General features: G+C 45.6%; 1 protein-coding gene across 1 annotated transcript in view; it reads right to left on the reverse strand.

Annotated features, from left to right (window-relative positions):
* Positions 1-20,924, reverse strand: part of BMP7 (bone morphogenetic protein 7) — a 39,382-nt gene extending 18,458 nt beyond the window's left edge. The window contains exon 1 of the mRNA XM_063404217.1: positions 19,844-20,924. Within this exon, the coding sequence (XP_063260287.1) occupies positions 19,844-20,357 (514 nt within the window). The 5' untranslated portion in view covers positions 20,358-20,924. The remainder of the gene's footprint in view (positions 1-19,843) is intronic.
* Between the last annotated feature and the right edge of the window lie 2,352 nt (positions 20,925-23,276).

The following is a 23,276-nucleotide window of genomic DNA, read 5'->3' on the forward strand; positions in this document are numbered from 1 at the left end:
ATCCCCATTGGCACAATGACCATAAGAAGAACCTTTTGGTCATTCTTGCAGGACTTAGTCTCAGCTGTTTGTTAGCCATTAATGCTAAATTAATGTTAAATTCTCCCTTAAAAGGCATCAAGCATTTTGAATATTTGCTGGATATGCTTCATAGCCCTTCTGCCCACAGAACTTCAACTCATCTTTGGCCCAGGCTCACAGTTCTCACAAATCTACTACCCAAAGGCTTTGGTGAATGGTTTTAGCCCAGATGCTAATTTCAAACATTGGAAATTCCAGCTCACAATTCAAACGCCTTGGCAAGGCAGCTGCTTGGAGAGGAAGCCAAAGCTCTGGATGTGCAATCAAAGGTTGTAAAATAGGAAAAGGAAGAACACCCTTGAAAAATAATTCTGCTATGAAACAGACTGTGTGCCTTGACTGTGGGAAAAGAGTGCATTTCCCCTCCTTATAAAACAATCAAAGTCACTCACAGGTGACGCATGTGTAAACATAGAAATGCTATTGCATTTTGGAGGCACAAGCACTGCAGACGAATTCTGGCCTAATTTAACACAGGGCTCAACATTTGCTGGTGTAGAATAACCCTTGGCATGGTGAGTGTGGCAGCTGATTGGAGCTGTGGTGAACGGGGATGGTCAGACACTCCCTCTGGCACAGTCCTTGGGAAAGGATGGGAGTTGAGAGCTGTGGGGTGGAGGAGGACATCAGATGCATGAGAAAATAGGCAGGACACCAAAAATCGTGGGGGGACGATTGAGGTGGTGCAGCCAAAACAAGGAATATCTCAGGCTGGTGGTTATCAGTAGCTTGGCCACACCTGTCACAAATATGCAAGTGAGATCTGCACCTTTCAGAGCCTGGCCTTGCCTATCTGAGCAGGATCTGAGGGCTGCTCTATCTGAGACAGAGAGGGCTCCCAGCTCTCTGAAGTCTTTTGTCTCTCCAAGCCTCTGTTGTGGCCTGATGGTGATACAAGAGGGGGCAGGACACGGTTGTGCAACTGGCAGGGATGGTTAAAAGAAAACAGGATGGGTGCATGTGCTCAGGTGTGAAGTAGCCAGGTATCAGATCCAAAAATATGGGAAAGATGGAGATAAAATGTCAACAAATACTGGTGCTTGTTCTGACGTGTGCTGAAGATACAGAACTTAAAAACTTTAGCATGCAGGGATGAAAATGTGTAGCTGTTGATATTTAGAACTTGGAGCAATGCAGTTAAAACCAGTACCAAAAAACCAATGTTGGACAGAAAACCTCCTGGTCCTGATTTAGCACCCCAGGTGCCCAAATTTCCAAAACAAATGACACATCAGCATAAAGCTGGAAATTCAGCTGATCCCACGGCTGGTCATTTCCACAGCAAAGTACGTTGAGATTAGAAATAAGCACCCCAGCAGTTTGCAGCTCCTCTGTAAATCTCTGCTGGCAAATACAAAGCCAACCTGAGCTAATTCACAAACACTGGCTGGAGCTCTGGGTTTGTGTCAGGGCTGCTGGAGGCAGGGTTTGGCAGCAGGGATCATGGTGAGGCAGAGCTGGCAGCTCTTGGTTATTTCTCCCCACATATCCCAGCTCAGCAGCACAGTGTCAATCACCAGCCCCGGGTGAATCTTTTCACAGCAAGATTTTTTTTTTCCAAGGATGACTGTGTTAAAAAAATAATTATTACCGAAACATTAAAGAGCTTATCTAAACATCAGGGAAGCCAACAGAAAAGTTTTCACTAATTTCAATGGATTTCATGGGAGGCCAATCTCCCTGCTCTGGTATTTTTACTCTCTTGTTTTCTGAAGATGCAAAAAGCTGCTTTTCAGAAAGACATTCAACATCAAATGAAGACTCCATTCCCAGGTTGTCAAACTGGGAATGCTTTGGTAATTCCACACCTCTTCCTCCCTGGCACATTTGGGTGATGCACTTAGAATATACTTTGAATATATAAACAAGTAAAAATTTAGACTTTCTTGTTAACGCTTTCACCTGATAATATGTTAATTGTTTTTATAAGGCACTTTGAGAGCAGTTGTCTCATTTATTGTAGTGCTTACAACAATTAGAGCTACTTGTTTCTCATTTACAATGGAAAAAGGCACCAGAAGGAATGTGCAGTAGGGTGTCTGTAACTTCTTCACTCCCAAAAAAGGCCAGAAGGGATTTGTAAATGACTTTAATCTCAAATAGATTAAAGGTCCCGAATTCCTGAGACTGAAAGATAAGTCAAAGGAAAATAGATTCCAAAAGACAACACCCCCTTGCCTCAGCCTGCTGCTGAGCCATCACCAGTTGCCTTGAGAAACCCCTCAGAGATTTGGATGCCAAAAAAAAATCTGCCACACTCTGGCATTAACAGGTTTTCAGAGTCTGTGTGGTGAGTTTAGAGGGCAGGAAAGCCTTTATTTGCTTTCTCAACAGCTGCAGAGCCACAGAAAATGGGCAGAGGTGTCCAGGGCTGCCTGGATTGTCCTGAGGTCCAGCAGATTGATCTCAGCCTCAGTGTTTCCATGAAAGAGCAAACTGAACTCTGACTGACACGTTTGCATCCAGCAGTGCAAAGTCTTATCTGAATTTTCCAAGAAAATTTACCTTTATTTCCCCGAAGCCCAAGCTTCAGCATCTCTGCTGCATCATCTCAGTGCAGAGCAGGAGATCCCCAGGAACCAGCTGCCCTGGGCCAGCCCCACCAGCCCTTCCAGCCTGGGTCTCCAAGGGAAGCTCCCCTCCTGTCTCCTTTCTCGCCCTCCAGCTCCCTTGGGAAGTGTATTCAGCTGGAAAAAACCCTTCCTTTCCCCAGATGAGCTTTGGGGTGGATGCTGTCCTCTCCCAGCTCCCGACACAGGGACCCAGGGCCCTCCCAGCACGGCGGGAGGGAGGCCAGGGCCACCCCTTGGGCTTGGGGCTCGTGGTGCTTGTGAAATTGAGCTGTGAATTTTATCCATGCCAAATCCCAGACCTCTTGATGGGCTTCTAATTAACAGGAATTAAATGTTCCCCTCTATAAATTGCACTTCTTTGTCTCTAAATTGGTGGATAGAACCGTGGCGCTTATGAAATTTAGGCCTTTTCTCCTTATGTTGCTGAGGTTCAAGAAGGAGGAAAGCAATTAGGGGAAGGATCCAGCGGTCTCTGCAGCTGGAGGAGCCCACTGGGCTCAGCAGGACACCTGATTGAGCAAGAAATGCGGGGTCAGTCCTTCAATTTTTCAGAGGAAAAGGGAGACTATAATAAAGATTATTGCAGCAATGTCATGCCAGGCCACAGTCTGTGAAGGCACATGTTTCCCTCCTCATTGTGCTTGACAGCAACAGTTACAGGGGCAGTGGCAGGAAATTTATAATGGCAAGAATCTGGGAATGCAAAGTTCTGTGATTGGTTTTCATTTGTTTCATTCTCTCGGCTTCATGATTTACATGCTGACAATGGGCAGCTAAAGCAGCAGTAACAGAAATATTTGAAGAAGTAGTTGAAGAATACAAATTGGGAGTTCTATAAATGGAGTAGAGCAAGTGTCCTGGGGTGTGTGATGGGATATATATTTTAATTTTTTTTAAGTGTGATAAAAACAGTATTTGGAGGGCCTTTTACATGGAATAGCTGCAGCTCTCCCAGTCATCGAGAAGCTAGTGCAGGTTTTTGGAGAAACTTAAGGAAAAACAAATACAGCCTAGATTTTGATCTGTGAGATAAGCTCACTAGAAAAATAGGCTGAGGTTTTTCTATAACTCATTAGTGCATCCCATCACCGGGGATTGCTGCCATCCTGCCACTCCTAAAAACACAGCCTGTCCTTGAGCCACAGGCTCAGCACCCCCAGACATTTGGGGGGCTCTGGGCCCATCTGCCCAAGCCCTGTCCCCGTGTGCCCTTTGCTGGAGGGGCTGCTCTGAGCCAAGGCACAGCTCAGCAGAAGGGAACCTGCACCCCAGGGAGGAGAGGGTGATAAACTGTTCCTTGCATGGTAAATTCAGAGTGTGCCAGGGCAAAGTCCTGCCCCATCCATGGGTGGAGAGAGGGAATAATACACTAATTTCAAAGAAGATGAAAACCAGGCTCCATAAATCCTGATCCTCAAACCCAGAGGTTGGAAATTCTTTAGTGCTCACTCTGCAAAGTGATCTGGGGTAAGCATTTTTGCTTCGAAAGGGGAAAAAAACCCCTCTGGAGTTAATATTCTCCCTTTAGCCATCACTTCATTTTTTCAGCTTTCAGCATGGAGCTGGTATTGCCAGCAAGACCACCTAGCCACAAACCCAGCAGGGAGCTTCCAAAATTCTTCTAAACACTGACTCCTTGTTATAAATTGAGAAGTGGTAATAGCAGCAGTGCATATCACATCTGTGCCAGGCTTCAGGCCTGGGAAGCAGCAGCCTCCCTACTGCAGAACACGACTTGGAAAGATCCTTTCAGTCCACACATGTATCAGCATTAGCCATTTCTTTGTCAACAAATCCCCTAATACGTAGCCCTTCTATCATGTACAGATGTCCAAAAAATAATGGAATACTGTAGTACAAGATTAAACACTTTAATGTCAGCATATGTGTTGCATGACTCTGAACAATGGTATCATTGTGCGTGTGCAAACAGCCGGGCGAGGGAAGATGGGTTTAATTATCTCCCAAACAGCAGCAAGTCCCTCCTGACTAAGTCAAACTTTGGCTAGCAAGGGCTGCTCAGGACAGAAATTGGTGTTTCTCCCTTGCTGGTGTTCCTGAATTGGTGTTCTCCCAGGGCTGGGGTCAGTGCTGGACCCGGGTCGGGCAGTGCTCCGAAGCGCAGGAGCCACATGCCACCATGGGATGTGCTGTGGGGACCAGAGGGTGTGTGAGCCACCACATCCTCTCACCCAGGAGCCTTTTAAGTGAAAATTCCCAAGTGTGGTAGATGGTAAAGTCAAACAGTCATTGGGAAGGAAAGGACAGAGAGAATCGTGCGTGCTGCTGTCTGAATTCAGACGTTCCCTGCTGGGATTTCTCTGCGGACACCTTGAGGCAATGCTGGATGGTAAAACCATTTATTTTTAAGGAACATCCATGAGGTATCTGGGCAGGTTATGCACAGGTAATCCATTTTCTTACCCTGATGGGTACCCGCTCAGGCTGTGGTTTCTCTGCTGAAAGCAGAGCCAGACGAGATGAAAGGTATTGTGAAAAATTTACACGTGGGACTGCTCTGCGAACACGAAACTCTTCTAATAGTAAACAGACTGGTGGTGGTGTGACTCCTGGTGCTGTTTGCTGTGTCTGCATGTGTATCTGGGGAAAGCAAAGTTAAATAAGCAGGGAAGAGTTGTGTTTCTGCAGAATACCTTATTCACAGCCCTGCCACGTGAAACACAGCAGCACATGGGGCTGCGATCCATCTGCAGCTGCTGTAACACTGAGGATTGCTGTGGGATTTGAGTGGTGTGAGGGAATGGGGAATTTGGGGGGGTGACAGGGAAAAGAAAAAAAATGGGAGTTCATGAGATAGTTTCTTTTGAGACTCCCTCTATTTCTACCCTCATTCTCCTGGAATCCACTATAAGGAAATCTCCTGCAGGGCCCCCCTCTCCAGGCTCTCAGATCTTGTTTCTCTTCCTCCTTTCACAGCAAAGGGAGAACCCAGGACAGTGCTGACCTGGGGCTTTGCCCCACCAGCTCTCCCATTCCCAAAACCTTGTGGGTGGCTGTTTCCAGTGGCAAGCAGGGGACTGTGGTGATGCTGCAGATGGTGGCAGATGCAGGAGTACATTTTTCCCTTCCCCCTTTGAGCAGAGATGATGGGTGCATCACGCTGCTCACTGGCTCTTTGTCATTCAGGGGACAGCAAGGCTCTTCCCTGACGGAAACTGATGGAATTTGATGGAATCTGGGAGCTGTGTCTGGCCAGGCCAACTTCCCAGGAAAGCTGTGCCAGCTTTGTCAGGTGTGAATTAAAAGTCACACATTTTGCCAGTGCATCCAAAGGTCACAGAGATAGAGGCAATCAGGGGAGGAATCACAATGAGGATCAGGCTGAGGTGGCAGCCACAGCACAGACAAGGGCAGGTCTGGAGGAGGAGGAGGGTGATGGGTGTCTCAAGGGGGAAGAGGTTGCAGAGCACAAAGAGGGAGAGAAGTTGAGCAGCAATAAGGTTTATTGAGAAAAATAATCCCCCAGTCCAGACACTCGACAAATGGGGCCCAAGGTGCTTCCTGCAACCTGCTCTGAGACTGAGCAGGTCTCAAAAAATCACTGATGCAAAAAGCAGCAGCCTGCCCTGACTGCTTGTACACACAGCACTGAGCAAATGGAAACATCCCCAGGCCCACGGAAGGAGAGACAAGTGGCTGAGCAGATCTGGTCAGAAATAAAGTGCATTCAGGCAGGGGAGATAAGAGGCAGTGTGAGAGACTGCTACAGGCAAACCTAAAATGGGGAAAAAAGCCCCCAGGGGAAGGACTTGCAGGAAGATGGGATCCTGCAGGGAGCACAGACACCTTAATCTGCAACTGGCATGTGCAGAGGACACGCAAATTAAAATCAAATCATGTTATAGCAACTCCTCAATGCAATGATTCCATCATGCAGAGATGTAACAGGATCAAATCTTACCCTTGCATTCCAGTACCTACGCTGGAGCAAAGCAATAAGTCTTTCAAAGTATTTGATAAATTAGATGTTATTCATAACAAACAGCCCAAGTTAGTAATTTTGGGGAGGTCACTGCCTGAACATCTCTGATGTGTTTATATAAAACAGACAGAAGTGGCTAAAGGTACCTCTGGTGTCTGCAGAGAAAGTTCCAAATCTTCCCTCCATGGCCAAAAGAACTTTATGAAAGTTGTGCTCATAATCTGATGCTTTTAAGCTTATATGCTAATTATCTTCTACCACATGATTTTTTTCAAGCTGCTCTCTGTTTTTTGTTACTATTGCAGTATCATTATATAGCGTAAAGTTACTTAAGACAGCAAAAGTTTTTCAACACTTGAAAAACTGATAGAGAAAGAAGGACTGGATTCTGGACTGGTACAGCTGGTTTAAGGTATTTTAGAAGTAAATGAAATCAAATGAGAATTTATAATCCTTCCTGAGGTCTGGATTCCATCAGACTAAACTCATTAGGCATTAAGGTGCAGGTGCAGCTAAATAAAGGATTGTTCTGCTTTTCTTAATGCCATAGATTCACATCTTGAGTTCAAAATAAAAGTCTTTTAAAAGCACATGTATATACTGTGCATCTACTGGCAACACTTGAAAGGGAAATCTCAGCTGATGGAATCTTCAAATGCCTCATTTTTGCCAAAGGAATGTGCCCATTTCTGCACCAGCTGTGCTGAGGGACACGAGTGGAGAAGTGACTGGACATTGGCCTCTTAAGGCTCATTCATTTCATTTGCATCACACTTCCTTTCATCTACTGAACAGCTGCCCAAATAAATAGCATGAATCTAATTAATCCTCCTTTAATATTGTATTGCCACAACAATTCCAGCATCCCCCCCAAATGCTGCAGGAGTGTGGGCCTACACCTGCACTGGGAGGAACACAGCAGGAGTCCCAGGGAATCCAGCCTTTCTTGTGGTTTACTGGGATAGAAGGAAAATAATTAAAAACCAGTTTCCCAGGTTTGAAGCCATATGACTGGCTGGATTTCTCAGCTGAAATCCCAGATTCTGGTGCTGTTGAGAGAGCAGTTTGTGGGACATTACAAAATCAGCAGATATCAGGCACGGGGCCATCAGATAAGGATCTCAGCCTTTGATTGTGATCAGCAAAATCTCAGCTTGGAATGTGCACACTGAGCTGTGCCCCAGGACCAGCTGGGCCTTTGGAGCTTTCTGTGCACTAACAAACATCTGCAGCTCTGGGCCAGCTGGGAGATTAGGGGACAACAAACTATTGAGGGGAAAGGTCCTGCTGCCCCAGAGGGGAAATCCCTGCCAGAGCAGAGTGTTCTCCCTGCACCCAGGCTGCTGCAGCCATTGCCTCTTTCTCAGGTGTGCTGTGCGTGGGAGGTCCAGTGGTATTAACACAGTTTATTAGACAGAAATGAAGTATTCGGAGAGAAGTTTTGGAAAATAACCACTAGAAACTTCAGTTGCTGCTTAAAAAGACACTGTGGCGTGCCCTTCCTCATGCAAGTGTGACTCCCTGACCTAGTTCACATTTTTCTTTGAGATCATCATGTTTCCTCTGTGCTGCCAAGAGAGGCGAGCTCAGGTGGGGCACTGGGCTGGGGACACAGGACCTGGAGAGGAGGTCACTGCCTGGGATGACCCTCCCTGCCAGCACCACACGTCCTCTCACTGTCCTTTAGCCTGTGATGGGACTCACAGCTGATACAGAGGAGCTTTTTGCTTTCTAGGAATATCTGCTGTGCAACACATTTATTTTATTGAGAAATAAGCAGGCGGCTGTTTGTCCTTTATTAACTCTATACAGCCCTGAGAGCTGTGAATATTAAGGAGCTGTGAGTGGCTGACATCCACACATACTCCTGATTGCAGATGTAAAATGTTAGCGTCGCAGAGTGGTGGCAAGTTTAGACTGTTATTTCAGGAATGTCCTCAGGAAGATAAACATGACACATTCCCTTACAGAGCATGTGCACGTGTCTGTCCCCTTTACCCTCTGAACGTTGGTGGCCCATGCCCCAGGCACAACGGCATACGAAGGTGAGGCAAAGATTTATTTGCAGTTTAATTCCCACCCACGATCCCTATTATACAAGAGGAATTTTCTTTTGGTACAAGATAAGCCCATCAGTGACATCAGCAGCACCTAGCCCTGCATACCACAGCCCTGCTGGATTCCTGAGCCTCTCGCTAGGGCTGGGCCGTGCTGGCCTCCTGAGTCAGCCCCTAACAACAGCATTTTCTGTTTTGTTTTGGTTTTTGTGTGTCTTCAAAGGCAATTTTGCAATTGCAGTTCTGGGGTAAAAGATCAGCTGTTGAAATACACCCCGGTGTCCTCGCACGGGGCTGGAGAGGACAGGGGGAGAGCAGCTCACGTCCTGCTGTGTGCAACTGGCAAAAATAGCACAGAAATGAGTGTGGGGGGCTGTGAAAGCGTCTCTGAAGGAGCAGGAGCTCCGAGCTCTTCTCCAGCTCGGTGTCCTGCTGCCAGGCACTGCTCCCTGGCTGGACTGCAGCTGCCAGCCCAGGGGAAAGGCTCTCAGTGTGTCAGATTAGATTCACCTCCCTCCTCTGCAGGATTTTCACTGAGGCAGCTCTCGTCTCACAGCTGTGGGTTAATGAGCAAAAAGACAATTACTGACTGCTGCAGAAAGATTTGGGTTTGTTTGAATGAGTTTCTGCCTGGTTCTGGGTTCCTTCGTGCATTTCTGTATTCCCTGTGTCCGGCTTTAAAACAGCAGAACAGGCAGAGGTTTCCGTGGGTATGGACTCCAATATTTGGTAATTTAATTACAGTGCATGCCATGGACTGCAGGAACTATTGTATTCAGAGGTCACAGTTGTGTCCACACCAATGAGAGGAGTTTTACACCACATGTCTGATTTGCTTCTCCTTTTCACCTGTCTCAGGAGACAAATGATTCATCACACAGTGCTGGAATATCTTCATCTCCTCATTTGGGCCAAGATTTAAGAGTGGTTACCCAAAAGTTTCTTTTTGAGCTGAGGAGAAGGATCTGTGATGAATGATTCTGTTTCAGTTCTTCTCTCCTGCAGTTTATTACAAGTATATTTGTGTAATTAGGGGGCCCAGTAGTAATGTTGTTAAAATACAAGTGGGCACATTTATTGTTTCCTCCAAAAGGAAACAACCAGTCTCTAGCAGTTCTGGTTTTTCCCTGCCTCAACTGAACATTTACTGTTTTATGTAGCTAGCAGATTGAGGCTAAAGTTACCTCTTTTTTCCCCCCTCTTTTATTTCTTTTTGTTAAAAAGAAAATTAAAAAAGACTCCCCTCCATTCTCTTAACAAATGCTGGATTTTTTAAGGATATGGTCAGAAAGGGGAACTTAAACTCAGCATGATGTTTATAGTGCCACACAAGCTTCAGGAAAAGTGATGTGCAGTACTCTTTATTAACATCTAAAAAGTCCTCGTGGGATTATAACGACTGCAAAGTAATAAACAAATAAAAGTAGCAAGATTAAATTGTTCAGAATATTTTTAGTGATGGAAGAAGCAATAAGTTTTAACCTTGAGAACCAAGGGAGGAGCAGCTTGTGGGTAGAACAAATACAATTAGGAATGGATTCCTCTTAGTGATGACTGGTTATCATTCATGGCACTACAGATAATTGCCTTATGTAAATAAATTGCTAAAATATGGATACAAAAGAACAGCACTCAAATGCAAGCACCAGAATTAGGAATTTCTAAATTACAATTTTTAATCTTGCATTTAAATGACAGACATGGATTTGCTTTCCTTTGTGGTGCCAAAGGACTCACAACAGTCAATGAATATTCCAGGTACACACAGGGAAATAGGACCAGCCCTATCCCCAATCCTCACACAAGAAGGATTGCTCTCTCCATCAGGATTAAAACTCCCAACAACCGATACTGTATTATTTTATGAGCATTTTTTAGCACTTCTCCCAAAGCTCCTCTGGTCTCTTTTAAAAAGTTTTACAGCCACTGAGCTGTGGGAAGAACAACTGGTAAAGCCGAGGCAGCCCCGCCAGTGCCAAGGCAATGGCCAAAGGCAGGATTTGGCTCAGGGGCTCCAGTGCCAGGGGCAAAGCTCAGGAAGACTTAAAACCCCCAGGCTGGGCACAGGACAGGTTTGATTTGATGCCCCCCAGGCTGGGCACAGGACAGGTTTGGTTTCCAGCCCCCAGGCTGGGCACAGGACCAGTGCCAGCTCCTGGGATGGTGTCAGAGGTGGTGACTTCACTGCCGGGGTGGCCTGGGGCCAGGCTGCTGCAGCTGAGGACACTGGGGTGACATCAGTGGGGCTGTGCTGAGGGGTGATTCAGCCCAGCATCACTCAGCACGGCACAACCAGAGGAAATTTCGTGCTCATTTGAAAGGAAAACCTTACAGAGTGATGCTCTGACGATGGGCTCATCAGCACCCCTGAGAGAGCTCTTTTTAATTATTGCTTAGGGGGAAGCTGCCTTCCCTCTCCCCTCCTTTTCCCTGCTGGGGTTTTTTGTGTGTGTGTTTTTTTAAAAGAAGGTAGCTTTTAAGAGCTTGCCATGAAGATCTAAGTTGAGGGATTTTCTCCACTACAAAGCCTGCATAGTTTCCCAGGCCAGGTGGACCCGATAGCACTGACTGCATGCTGAAAAATCTCATCCCCACCCTTCAGGCACTTTAATTGTAAGCCTTTCCAGATACACTGGATAAACACTGTCAAAATGAACCTGAAAGGGTTGTTGTTGTTGGTTTAGCCCTTAAATAATTATGAGTTTGTCTGTCTAATTACAACATAATCTTGTTTAAACTTGGATGGCTATTTGCAGTATCTCTTAAATGAGGTGGAAGCCGAAACACTGAAAAGAAAGAAAAAAAGAATATTCACAGTTCTTCCACTTTAAGAGAAGGAAGAAAGAGTTTTTACTTCTGTAAAATTTAATTCAACCTGACAACAAAATACTCTAACTTGGAAGCTACTGTGGTAGGATAAAGATGATAAAGAACAGTCTGGAACCTCGGAGATGCAACAGAAACTTAATCCTCCACGGATAATATTTTTCAAACAGTTTAGAAATAGTTTAAGGTAATTTACGGGAAGACTTGAGTGACAAAGCACATTACTTGAAGTGGCTTTCCTTCACTAGGCACTTTCTAAATTCTTTCTCTTTCATTTCTTTACTCTCAGGAGACTTTAAAATCCAGTGAACCAAAACAACACTTTGTTTGTTGGTATAGCAGGGGCTGGCACAGATGGCAGACACTGCACCTGTTCCAATAAACTGGGGAAATGGAGAGATAAACCATAGCACTCATTAAGGGGAATCTACTGAAACATGAACAATTTGTATTTTGAATATCTTCCAGGAATAAGAAGAGAAATACATAAACAGACTTTGTTTTTACCATTAACAGTTTAAAATAAACTTTCTTTAAAGGGAACTTCACAATTGGTTTATGTACAAAGGCAGACATACCACTAAAGAAACTATGATAATGCTTGATTTTCTTTAAGAAAGGCAAATGATTTTATCTAGCTGCTCCTATTCTTCTAAAGAAAAATTACCTGTTGGCAGTTTATCCAAAATCAGTTAATTCCCCTGATCCTTAGTTGTGGCAGCTCTTTCAGCTTTTGCATTTTCTCATGTTGAGTAATACCACATTCTTACAATCTAGTTCAGAATGATCAGAGGAACAATATAAACTAAAGTCCATCTGCTCATCTATTAATAAATAACTAAAATTATTGGGGGTTGCGGGGGGGAATTATTTGGATCGTTAGCAACAAAGTTCCCTGCAAAACAGCTTTTTTCTAGGCACAAGGAACATGCTATGTAATATCTGACAGACTATTAAAAAATCCTAAATGAGAAGAAACATTAAGTAACAGTTCCTCAAAGGATCAATTTCTTCAAATATTTGCCTTGATCATCAGAGCCTGTGCTGTTCAACATGCCATACATCTCCCTCAATTTCTCTCTCACACACACACAGCATTAAATACAAAATGTCATGAAAATTCCTGAGTATCATTTAATGTTGGCAGCCCTGCACTGTAAAGCCATTTATATAAAACTGTGGTTGGCAGCTCTCACTCTTCCATGGGAACAAATTAACGTTGGCATTCCAAACACAGGAAAGTAAGGAAATTAGAAACACAGTTTATGTTTGGCCAGTGCTTTGAAATACTGTACCATGCTACTGATGTCAATTAATGAAAAGCAGAATTTTGTGGAGAGGGTCTGGGTTTGAAACACATTAACACACGTTAAACATGTTTGCACAGGAACTGGACTGTAAGCATCTTGGTTCCAAAACAATAAAGCAATTACACTAAAACTTGTAGTCTCAAAGTTGCCATTAATTCGATCCACTCAGCCTGGATCACTGAAGGATTTTTACTGACTTTGGGATGTAGATGACACAAATATTTAAAAGAAGGGGTAAGGCACAGTGTGGTGGAGATTACAGCCAGGATGGCTTCTCTGTTACCTGCTGTAAATCAGGTATATTTATGTATAAATAATGGAATTGTAGAACATACACCCAAGTAAAGGGAGGGCTCAGCAAACTTTTTGTGGTCCTCATCAATAAAACAAGGATTTCCAAAAGGGCTTTTTTAATTAGAATGGGTTCAGCTTTGCTACCTGCAACCTTCTTTTGTAGCAAAGATTTTTACTGACAAAACCTTCAACACCAAAACAATCTAGATGGCAGTTTATCTCCTGGCACAGTTCCACTAACTTCAGTGGAATTACTCCAGCACGGAATTTGGCCCCGCAGCCTTTACAAGGCGCTGTTTATTTGTACTATGATTCAGATATTTTGATACCAGGAATCTTTCAGCACTGAAGTTTCTCCATATGAAATATGTCTTGTATTAAGAAATATCAGTTTCACATTTTTGTCAAACATTATTTGCTCAACTCTTTGTTTGTTGCAAGGATGGGAATTCAGCTGTAGCTCAACAACATGGATCGGGCTAATAATGATAAGCAGTGACTAATAGGAGCTGGTTCATGTTTTGATTGTTTGCAGCAAAGGAAACTTCCCTCAGAAACAATTTCAAGATTAAGGGAAAAACTCAGTGAAGCTCTAGCAGAAACTACTGCACGCTCGTTATTTCAACACAGGGGCACTTCTCTGGCCCAGTTCTGCTCTCAGTGGTGCTGGTGTAAATCAAGAGGGACTTTATGGGAATTACTTTGGACGTAGCGTTGTATAAATGAGACCACAGGGCCAGCTTCAGTAGAAATTTGACAATTTACACCAATGAAGACCTAGCCAAGAATTTTCTCTTGGGTTTCCATTTTTCCAACCTTAAGCATGTGCAGAACTTTATCCATGTGATTAGTCTTTGTGTGTAGTCTCATTTATTTCAAACAGTTGTGAAGGAAAATCTTCATCCTGAAAGTAATTTAAACAGCTCTCTCATTTCTTTAGAAGTCTCTTCAATTTAGAGAAGAAATACACATTTATAAAATAGCATATTTCATTTCTATATAGTAATAGTATGTATTTTTGATATATATATGTAGTTAATTCATAAAAGTACTTTGATGTAGGCCCTAGAGAGGAGGACTGGAAAGGGTTTAAAATATCATGGTCTCTTAATGCTGTATATCAACAGGTAGTCTCTTTATCTGGCAGGCTATCAAAATTTGCTTACTTGTGTTCTTGCTCAGATGACTCCATCCATCATTGCAACTTCTCACTGGTATTCATCCAGTTAGGACAATTTAGAGGCATGAAACTAAATGTGTTATCATTTGAACCACGAATTAACAGTTTCCATATAAATATTAGCATTTCCTCACTCAGTTCAAGGATAGCAGCCCTAATGGCACTAACCGTATATTTGATTTAAACTAATTAAAAACAGGGGCTCTTGCAATTTAATATATTGATTTTACCAGTGGGACTTAAATCTTTTATAATAAGTGTACACAGCTGCAGCACTCACCCACCGCCACTCTCAGACCTAATCCCTGCATTCCTCCTGACAATAACATGACAGGATCCACACATCCCAGTATTAGCCTTAACCCCGGTGACACTGCCAGAATGTATTAAACTAAAACATCACAGTGTCCCATTTAAAAGGAGCCTGTCAACGGCTCTGACTGGCCTTTAATAGTTATAATCTCTTTTTTTTTTTTAATTAATGTTTCCAACCACTTGTGTAACCTTCTCTCACACATCTCTCCCCGCCGACCCGAAAATGTGTTTCAGGCTTATTTCCAGGGAATGTAGTGCCTGGTTTTGTGCTGCCTGTCCAGAGGCCATTAAAGCTGCTTTGCAGGGCAGTGCTGGGACACACACAGGGACACAGGGACACAGGGACACAGGGACACAGGGACACAGGGACACAGGGACACAGGCATGGCACAGCTGGGGGCACCGGGAGCAGGTCCTGCACGCTTCACTGGTGCCCAGCTCCTGTTACCAGCATCACAAGACCTGGCCATCAAGCCTTGTCTCCTTCAAAGCCCTCCAAGAGCTGCTGTGTTTTGGCTTCTAAACTGCAGCTCGCAGAGGGGGATTCACCCCCCAGGACAGCCTGTGTGGGAACAGAGGAAAGACCCTGCTCTGGGATAAATCTGGGATAAATCTGCTGTGTGCGAGCGGGTGGGGACAAGTTCCAGGTCCTTTTTCCCTGTGTAAGGACTTCTGTCCTTGGCTGCTCCTTCCTCTGCTACCAGCACACCCACATGGCAGAGGGAAATCGTTCCTGTCCTGCCATTTTACACCTGGAAAGTAGAAAATTAATTAAATTCTCTCTGAGATGAGTCTGTACATTCAAAGAATACCTGCTTGTCACTTGCTGCAGTGTCCTTTGTAACATTACTTGGCTGCAATATTTCTGTCTTAGCCAGTGTTTCACCAGTGAGTGCTGCACATATCCACACTGCCCAAAACAATTATGGGATGTACCTGTTCAGGCTTGAGAGCTTTTAACAGCCCTAGGTGAAAGAGAGGAAAAAAAAAGCCGAGGGCTTGGCCTAATGTATGGACAAACCATGTGATGGCAACCAGGCATCCAGGGCTAACTTTTAATCTGCTTTGTTTCAAGTGGGAAATATGTGAAGATCAAATAAGTTCAAATCCAGGTCAAATATCCTTGAAAATCTTTGATTTATATAAGCAGGAAAATGAGGTTTAAAAGAAGTGATTATGAAAGGGTTACTAAAAACACAGCTGTACTCGTACTCTTATATCTGAGGCTCTCCAAAGAAAAACTGTGTGACATCTATATTAACCTTTGGCTGTACACCAATGAAGGCCTGTAGTGAGCTGGAATGCAAGGCAGCCCCTTCCAAATTTTAACACAAGCCAGGTTACAGCTGCAAATGCCTGCAGCCCGTGCTCACTTTATAAAGTATTCCCCGAAGGAAATTTTTTAACTGTTATAGAATCTTTTTCTAATACCCTACAGTGTTAAAGCCTGTTATTAAAGGGCAAAGAGATGGTTCTGTATGCCAAACACTTGTCAACAAAAAGGATAGCCAGATGGTATGAAATAAAAGGAAACTTGGGGGCTCTTCAGCTTCTTGATTTATATTAACAAAAGCCACTTTCAAGTGCTCCTTCCAAGAATGACTAATTCACAATCTCCCCTTCTTTTTTGCCTGGATTAAACAATGTTGTTCATTTTATAATCAACCACGAGACAAATTAACAAATTGCATATCACTTGTGCTGACTCTTTTAAAAATATTCTAAGCAAGTCTGTTTACCAAGGCAAGTTTACCGGCATAAGGACAACGCAATTATTTTTAGAAGAGAAGGTCTAAGTCATCTAGAGGATGTTTACTCCTTAGCTGCTGTTTATAAACTTGAAATTAAACTTGTGCAGAAAATGCTTTGGCTTTTTTCAGTTCCTAAAATGGATCTGCTTGTAAACTGTATTAGACAGGATCTGAAATTAAATTGCAAGTGCCAAAATTATAGTAATAAATTTTACAAAATTAGCCAGTAATTAACCGGCTGACTTAGTCAGACCACTGTGGCTAAATTCTCTTTTAATTTACATATAACTTCACTCTTGACACAACTCCATTCCCCATTCATCTTAGCACAGGTGTAAGCTAAGACAAAATGTAGCCTGTGAATTAACTGGTTATAAATCTAAATCTAATTAGTTGCCAAGATTTTACAGTAAGTAAAACTTTGCTTGGTACAAAGCTCCCCAAAACAGAGCACCTGTATTCTGGTTCCTCCTACCAATACCCAGCATAAATTCTCTGGACCACATATACACACTATCTCCATAGAAATCAATGTGTGGGGGGGTTGCTGTTGGGATTTTACTACGGAGCCCAGTAAATCTTGCAATGTAGTTTTTTAAAAAATGTTATTCCCTCTAAAGCTGTACAACTAGATGGATGAAGAATATATATAAGGCCAAAAAAGTGCTTTTGTAGATTAGCATTTGGAGGCCTGTAATTGATGGTTTTTTATTGACTGAAATTTCGAAGTATTATTTCTTTACTGGCTTTTACTTCCTCCGTGCTAAAATGAAACTTTATTATGCTGTGACACTTCCTCATTGTGATGGTTGTGGTATAGTAATAAAAGCCTACCTGTGAAATGCAATGCTCACAGAGTATCTCTTACAAAAGTAGGACACAGCTTACTACAGTCCACATTTAAGAATTCAGCTCTGCTTTAAAAGGGATCATTGTAGAAAGTCTCCAAAAAAATTCACTTCTACAATAGATCTTCTAATTTTCCCTGAATGTCATAGAAAACTGTATGTCTCAAAGCAGGTGTTGTGTTTGATTATATACAGAGTGAGTGGCTGCTCTAATTCATTAAAACCTCCATAAACAAGCCTGCCTTTGTCCTATAAAGATGAAAGAGCAATGACTATAATGGGATGAAAGGTGTGCACAGCGATGAAGAAAGCTATTATAGATCTGTGTCCTTTTTAAACTCGTCCTGGCATGCACTGTTGACAAGGGAACAAAACAGCACAGATAAACCTTCAAAATGTGCCTTGCTCATAGTAATTCCACCTGTCCTTAAAACTATTGGGTTTTGCTTGTGCTCTTACTGCCCCCTGACCATGCTGATGGCAATTAAATAAAATAATCATTCGGGATTTTGCGTAAAGAACACTCTTGGATTTTTAAGCTGGCAAAAACTCTGGCAGGTTGAAATGAATGAATATGACTGCAGTCATCAAAGCGCATCAGGATGTCGATTATTGGGGGTTACGGCTTGTACAGGTGAAACCATCCACACAAAGTTCTCTCATAGACACAGACATGTCCAAATTGTAACTTTTATTTCACATTTATGGATCGGGTCCACTCCCTTGTATTCAAAACAGTCCATGGCCTGAACATTAATTCTTTCTTATAACTCTTACGTGAGCTGAGAAGGAGGATTCCTTACATCGGAAATGTGGGACAGGAGCGCTGCAGTTTCCCTGATGATTCAGTAAATTACTGTACCTGAGGAGCAGAGCTGAAGTCCCTCCCATTATGTACTTACATTGTTTCATAAGGTTCTCTCTACTGAAATGGAAAGCGAAGCGCCAATTTTGCTATTGTTATTTCAACATCTTTTGTCTTCTGTTCAGGACTCTCCCTTGCGCTCGGTGTAGGACCCAAGAGCCACGGGGGAACAGCGTTAGCAAGGTCACCCTTATCTTTAAAATCAAATATTTGACTGCCATTGGTACTTTTGACTGCTCAAATATTTGACTGTAAATGTATCGTTGCTCATCGGCTTAAGTATCCAGCAGAGACTAGACAAACACTGTAATTCCAAATGGAAAGCACCAGCCCTCCTAGAGCACAGCCCCCGGGCCAGATGTAATTCCGAGCTTCCCACTGGGAAGCTTATGGCAGTTAATAAGGAGGAGCAGCTCATGCAAACTGGAGCTCTCCCACAGCGTCCTGTGGCTCCTTATCATGCAAGAACTGTGCCGGGATGGCTACTGTGTCTAATAATTATTAACGTGTGTCACAGAGCCTTTACGGCGGCTGATCTTTTCACGTTAGTTAAAGTGCTGGGATTAGAGAGGTGGTGGTTTAGGTGGTGATTTAATCTTTGCTGCCTCTGAAGTTCCAGACAGTGGAAGTGTCCAGAACAGTGACATCCACAAAGGTGTTAATGGATTTATTGGAGATGGGGGTCTGTGATTCCTGGCAGGTTATGTGCCAGAGGTGTGCTCGTCTTGCACTTTGTGTTTCCCTTTGTTTGGGACAGTCTGAGCTGATCTTGTTTTGTAAATGCAATTCAGGTTCTGCCTTGAACTTGCAGGCACCCAATCTGTATGTGTGTGGTTTAAGAGCCGCACATGACGAGGGCTAAAAACGGATAGAGCGAGCCAGGTCTGTAATTATCTATTTAAAATAGAATGTGCACCCTGACAATGTTTTACTCAAATCCGGCCAAGTCAGTCCAGACGGGTGTGCAATCTACAGCGAGCAAATAGAAATGAGATTGGGCCGTGGCATCCAATTAGGGAGGCCTAGCGAGGCGCATACAAAGCGTGCCAGCTCTCGTATCGTTTGCATAAACCCATCCACATGTGCTTGTGGAAAGAGGCGAGTTAGCGGCACAAACCGGGGTCAACAGGAAAAGCTGCAGGAGTAAATAAGGATTTACTGTAGAATCCCTCCCAAGCCATTAGGAGAACATGTGCGAGCGGCTCAGCCCCTCGGGCCGAGGGAGCGCGGCGCTGGGATGCCGCGGGGAACCATCCCAGCCATCCCTCCCCGCTGCCCCGGCGGCTCCGCATCCCGCGGGAGCGCCAGCCCGGCACCGGCAGCGGTGCGGGGCCCATGCCGTGCTCCTGCCCGGGTTTCGTGTCTTCCTCGGCGGTGTGGGATGCGGAGCAGACCTGCTAATCGTTCTGTTTAACTCCTACCTGCAAATCCCATTTCTGACGTGCAGCGAACTATGCAAGGGAGAAGACGGCAAAGTCTTCTCAGTGTGTCGGAGTGTGTGAGCGCGGGGAGAGCTCGCGGTGTCCAAACGCTGCGATGGCCAAGTCAGAGCCCTCTCCCCGCCGATGCCACTCAATTACCCCTGGCAAAGCAGCCACCCTTCCGAGGGCCGCTACCTGCCCTTCCTTGCCCAGGTGGGCTGTCACCCACCTGACCCGCTGGGAAACAGCTCCCAACCGATGCCACCTGCGCCACCAACCCCTGTGCTCCCGTCGGTGACCAGGTCCCCGCTCCAGCCTCCCCCCGGCACGGTTGCTGCCCGGTTGTCCCGGACCCAGCCCCGCCGAGACCGGCACTCACCCAAGTTGACGAAGCTCATGACCATGTCAGCCTCGGTGAGGAAGTTGCTGTCCTGCAGGCTGGCCAGAGGCGGCCCCTGGGTGCTGAAGATGGGCTTGTAGGGGTACGAGAAGCCCTCGCCGTCCTCACCGGCGGCCCCCGCCGCCCCCTCCTCCACGGACATGGCATTGTAGAGGTCCAGCATGAACATGGGGGCCGAGTTGTGCTTGCCGTGGAGGTGCGGCCGCGGGCGGTGCGGCAGGCCGAGGATGGAGAGGATCTCCCGCTGCATCTCGCGGCGCTCGGGGCCGCGCAGCCGCCGGTGGATGAAGCTGGAGTGCACCTCGTTGTCCACCGTGAAGTCGGCGAGCACGCAGCGCAGCCAGAGGGCGGGCGCGGCGGCGCCCAGCACCAGCAGCCAGGAGGCGGGCTGCCCGCGCCCCGCCACCGGCATCGCGGCGCGGCGGCGGCGGCTGCGGGGCGGCGCGGGGGGCGCGGGGCTGCCCCGCCGCGGGACGCGCCCCGCCACCGGCATGCGCGGGGGGCGCGGACCGAGCGGCGGGCCCCGCTCAGCCCCCGCGGAGGCGCCGCAGCCCGCTCATGGCCCGAGGCGGCGGCGGCGGGGGCTGATCAGCGGCACCGGCCCATGGACGGGGCGGCGGCGGCGGCGGCCCGAGGCGCTTCCCTCGGCGGCGGCAGCGGGAGCGGAGCGCGGTGCCCGCGTCCCGCACGCCGCGGCGGAGCCGTGTGAGCGGCGCGGCTCGGCGGGGAGCGGCGGGAGGGTGTCTCTGGTGGGAGGAGCAGGCAGCAGAACCCAAGCGCTCTCTCTCGCTCGCCCGCTCCAAACCGCTCGGGAGAGAAAATCCCTGGGACTGCCTCGAGGAGGGACGTCTGCTCAGGTTGCTTTTCAGGATGTTTGTGGAGGCTGCGGGCTGGGCGAGAGGCTGAGCCGGTCCCGAGCGCCTAAATTAGCGCGAACGTCATTAAGGAGAAGACACCCCAGGAGGGAGGGCGGTTTATGTATAAGGAAGGGGCCCAAACTCCCACAGACTTTATAGATGCGAGTACATCGGCTGTCTGCGCAAGCACCGGACACGCTTTTTTTCCCCTGCTTATTCTTTTTTTTTTTTTTTTTTTTTTTTTAACAAGTACAGATTAGAAGAGACTGTCCGTGACAAAACCAACACCATTAAATAATTTAAAACGTGATGATTATATATTCGGGTACACAGACACTTGTGTATGTCTCTGTGCACAGAGCCCCGGGTCACTTTTTCCAGCTGGCAGTGGGGAGAGAGTCAATGGAGAAGCGTCAGAAATCCGAAGGGGGAGATATTCTCTAAGAATGGTAAAGCCAGGAACATTTACTTGAAATGAAACCATCAACCTGTGCACACGGGTGGTTTATGCCATTCCATTACCCTGCGCCCTTGCCTTCCCATTTCCTTCTGCTCCTGGCTCACGCCCTTTTGGGGATACTGCCTTGAAATTGATCGTCAACTTTTTTAACTCACTGGGTGCAACACCCACAGTAAACGGAGACCCAGTCCCAATTAGGCCAGGTAGAAGTCTGCGACAAGAGTAATTAATAAAATAATTATATCAGATGACAAATGTAAACTAATGCTTCCCAAATCTTACTTGGAAATAAGGGGAAGCCGGGATGGTCTGTTTGGTCTGAACTGAGCCCGAGGTAACCTCAGAAGCAGTACACATATATACATTAACTTTATGCTGACATTAAGATTCATTCCTTGGGCAAAGGAGGAAGAGGAGGGTGGAGGATAAAGGAGGTCAGCAGTTTTGGGGGTGTTTCTGGATAGATTGTTCATCTAATATTTTCTCATGAGCAATATCTGGTAGTATCAGGCACCAGATCCTGCAACTCTTTTGGAAACTAATATTTAGCACTTCTTTTAGTTTTTATGTTTCAGATCTTGGTGTAAACAGCTGGTACCCAGTCAAAAAACTACCTGGAAATCATGATGAATGATTTAATGTGTTTGTATGCATGCATGTGCACCCCTTAATAACAGGGAAACTGAGGCATCACATAGAAATGACTCACGGTGCTATTGAAATAGTGGTGGAACCAGCATTAAACCCTTAGCTCAGACCTGTTTAGGGATGGCTCAAGCTCTGGGAGGATGGAGGGGGCAGAGAGCTTGTGGAGCTGCATCCACCTCAGGTAACAGGAGAGCATTTTCTGCACTCGCTGGTGCTCATGGGGCTGCTCAAAAATCCCCCCCTGTAGTTGCCTTGCCAGTGCTCCCAACAGATGGAAACACCAGAGCAGCTGAATTTTGGCTGCCCAGTTCAGATCAAACTCTCCAGCATCTTTTGTACTTCCTGAGGAGCAGCACTAACCTGCTCTTCACCACTCATGTATTTGCCTAAATTTCTTCCTTGCCGAGGGTGTGGTTTCTAGATCATTTCAAGCTGATTTAAAGCCAGGCTCCCCCTGAGAAAGATCTTTGTTTTCTCATCCCACCCCAGCCTGGACCTTCAGCTGTGCAACCCCACCCCTCTCCAACGCCGGTACCAACACTTACACACAGCTCGGGAAGCCGATTCTTGTTTTAAATTTTTTCTTTTTTTTTAACCATTCGTGTATTTGTTTTCACTGCAATAATTTTCTGCTGGATCAGCTTCTTGTTCTGGCTGACTCCATGTTGTGGTGGAACGAGGGAGGCCACAGGAATGCACAGCTGGGGGCAAGGAGAGGGTGTCTGGGTCGGGCTGCTGTAGGAAGGACAGACAGATGATTTGGGATCTCTCTGCTCTCCCTTTCAGCTGCAGACAGCTTGATTTCTCTTCCTTTTTCGTTCCTTGTAGACTGTTTTTCCAGAGTTGTGAGTGTTGGAATGTCATTAAGCAGTGGTAGGACAAGGAGCCTTGCCTTTGGCATGGGTATGAGATTAAAAATTCTGCAAGGATGGAACAAGTGGGCTGGAGAGCAGGTGTCTCTACAATTACTTGTATTTGAATTGCTTGTCCCTCCCCTTTAAAAACTGACTAAACTTCAGGTCAGTGTTGTGTTCTGGAATGGACACGTGCTCTGAGAGAAAGAAAAGTGTGGGAGGTTTCTCTGCTCACTCGTTAATACCTTAGGTAACTGCTCTTGGAGCTGTAGGTGTCATTGGAGAAAGCAGAGGACAAAAACTAAACCCTGAAACCCCTGATTTGACAAATTTCTTGAAAAAGTGATGTTTGAAACTGTTTCCTTCTTGTTTTGTCTAAGTGGTGTGGGTTAGGCCACATTTAGCTATATTCTGATTTAATGCAGGATGTACTCTTAAAAGAGGGGCAAAATTACAACTGGATCCTGTGTTTTTATAGGAACAGTTGGGAAAGTTTTCTCTTCTATACAGTATTTTCTATGATCCTGCTGCACCCGTACACCTCTTCATAAATGCATGATAGTTTGCAATGGGGGTACTTAAAACAGCATAAC

The sequence above is a fragment of the Prinia subflava genome, chromosome 8 (assembly GCF_021018805.1).
Source record: "Prinia subflava isolate CZ2003 ecotype Zambia chromosome 8, Cam_Psub_1.2, whole genome shotgun sequence".
NCBI lineage: Eukaryota > Metazoa > Chordata > Aves > Passeriformes > Cisticolidae > Prinia > Prinia subflava.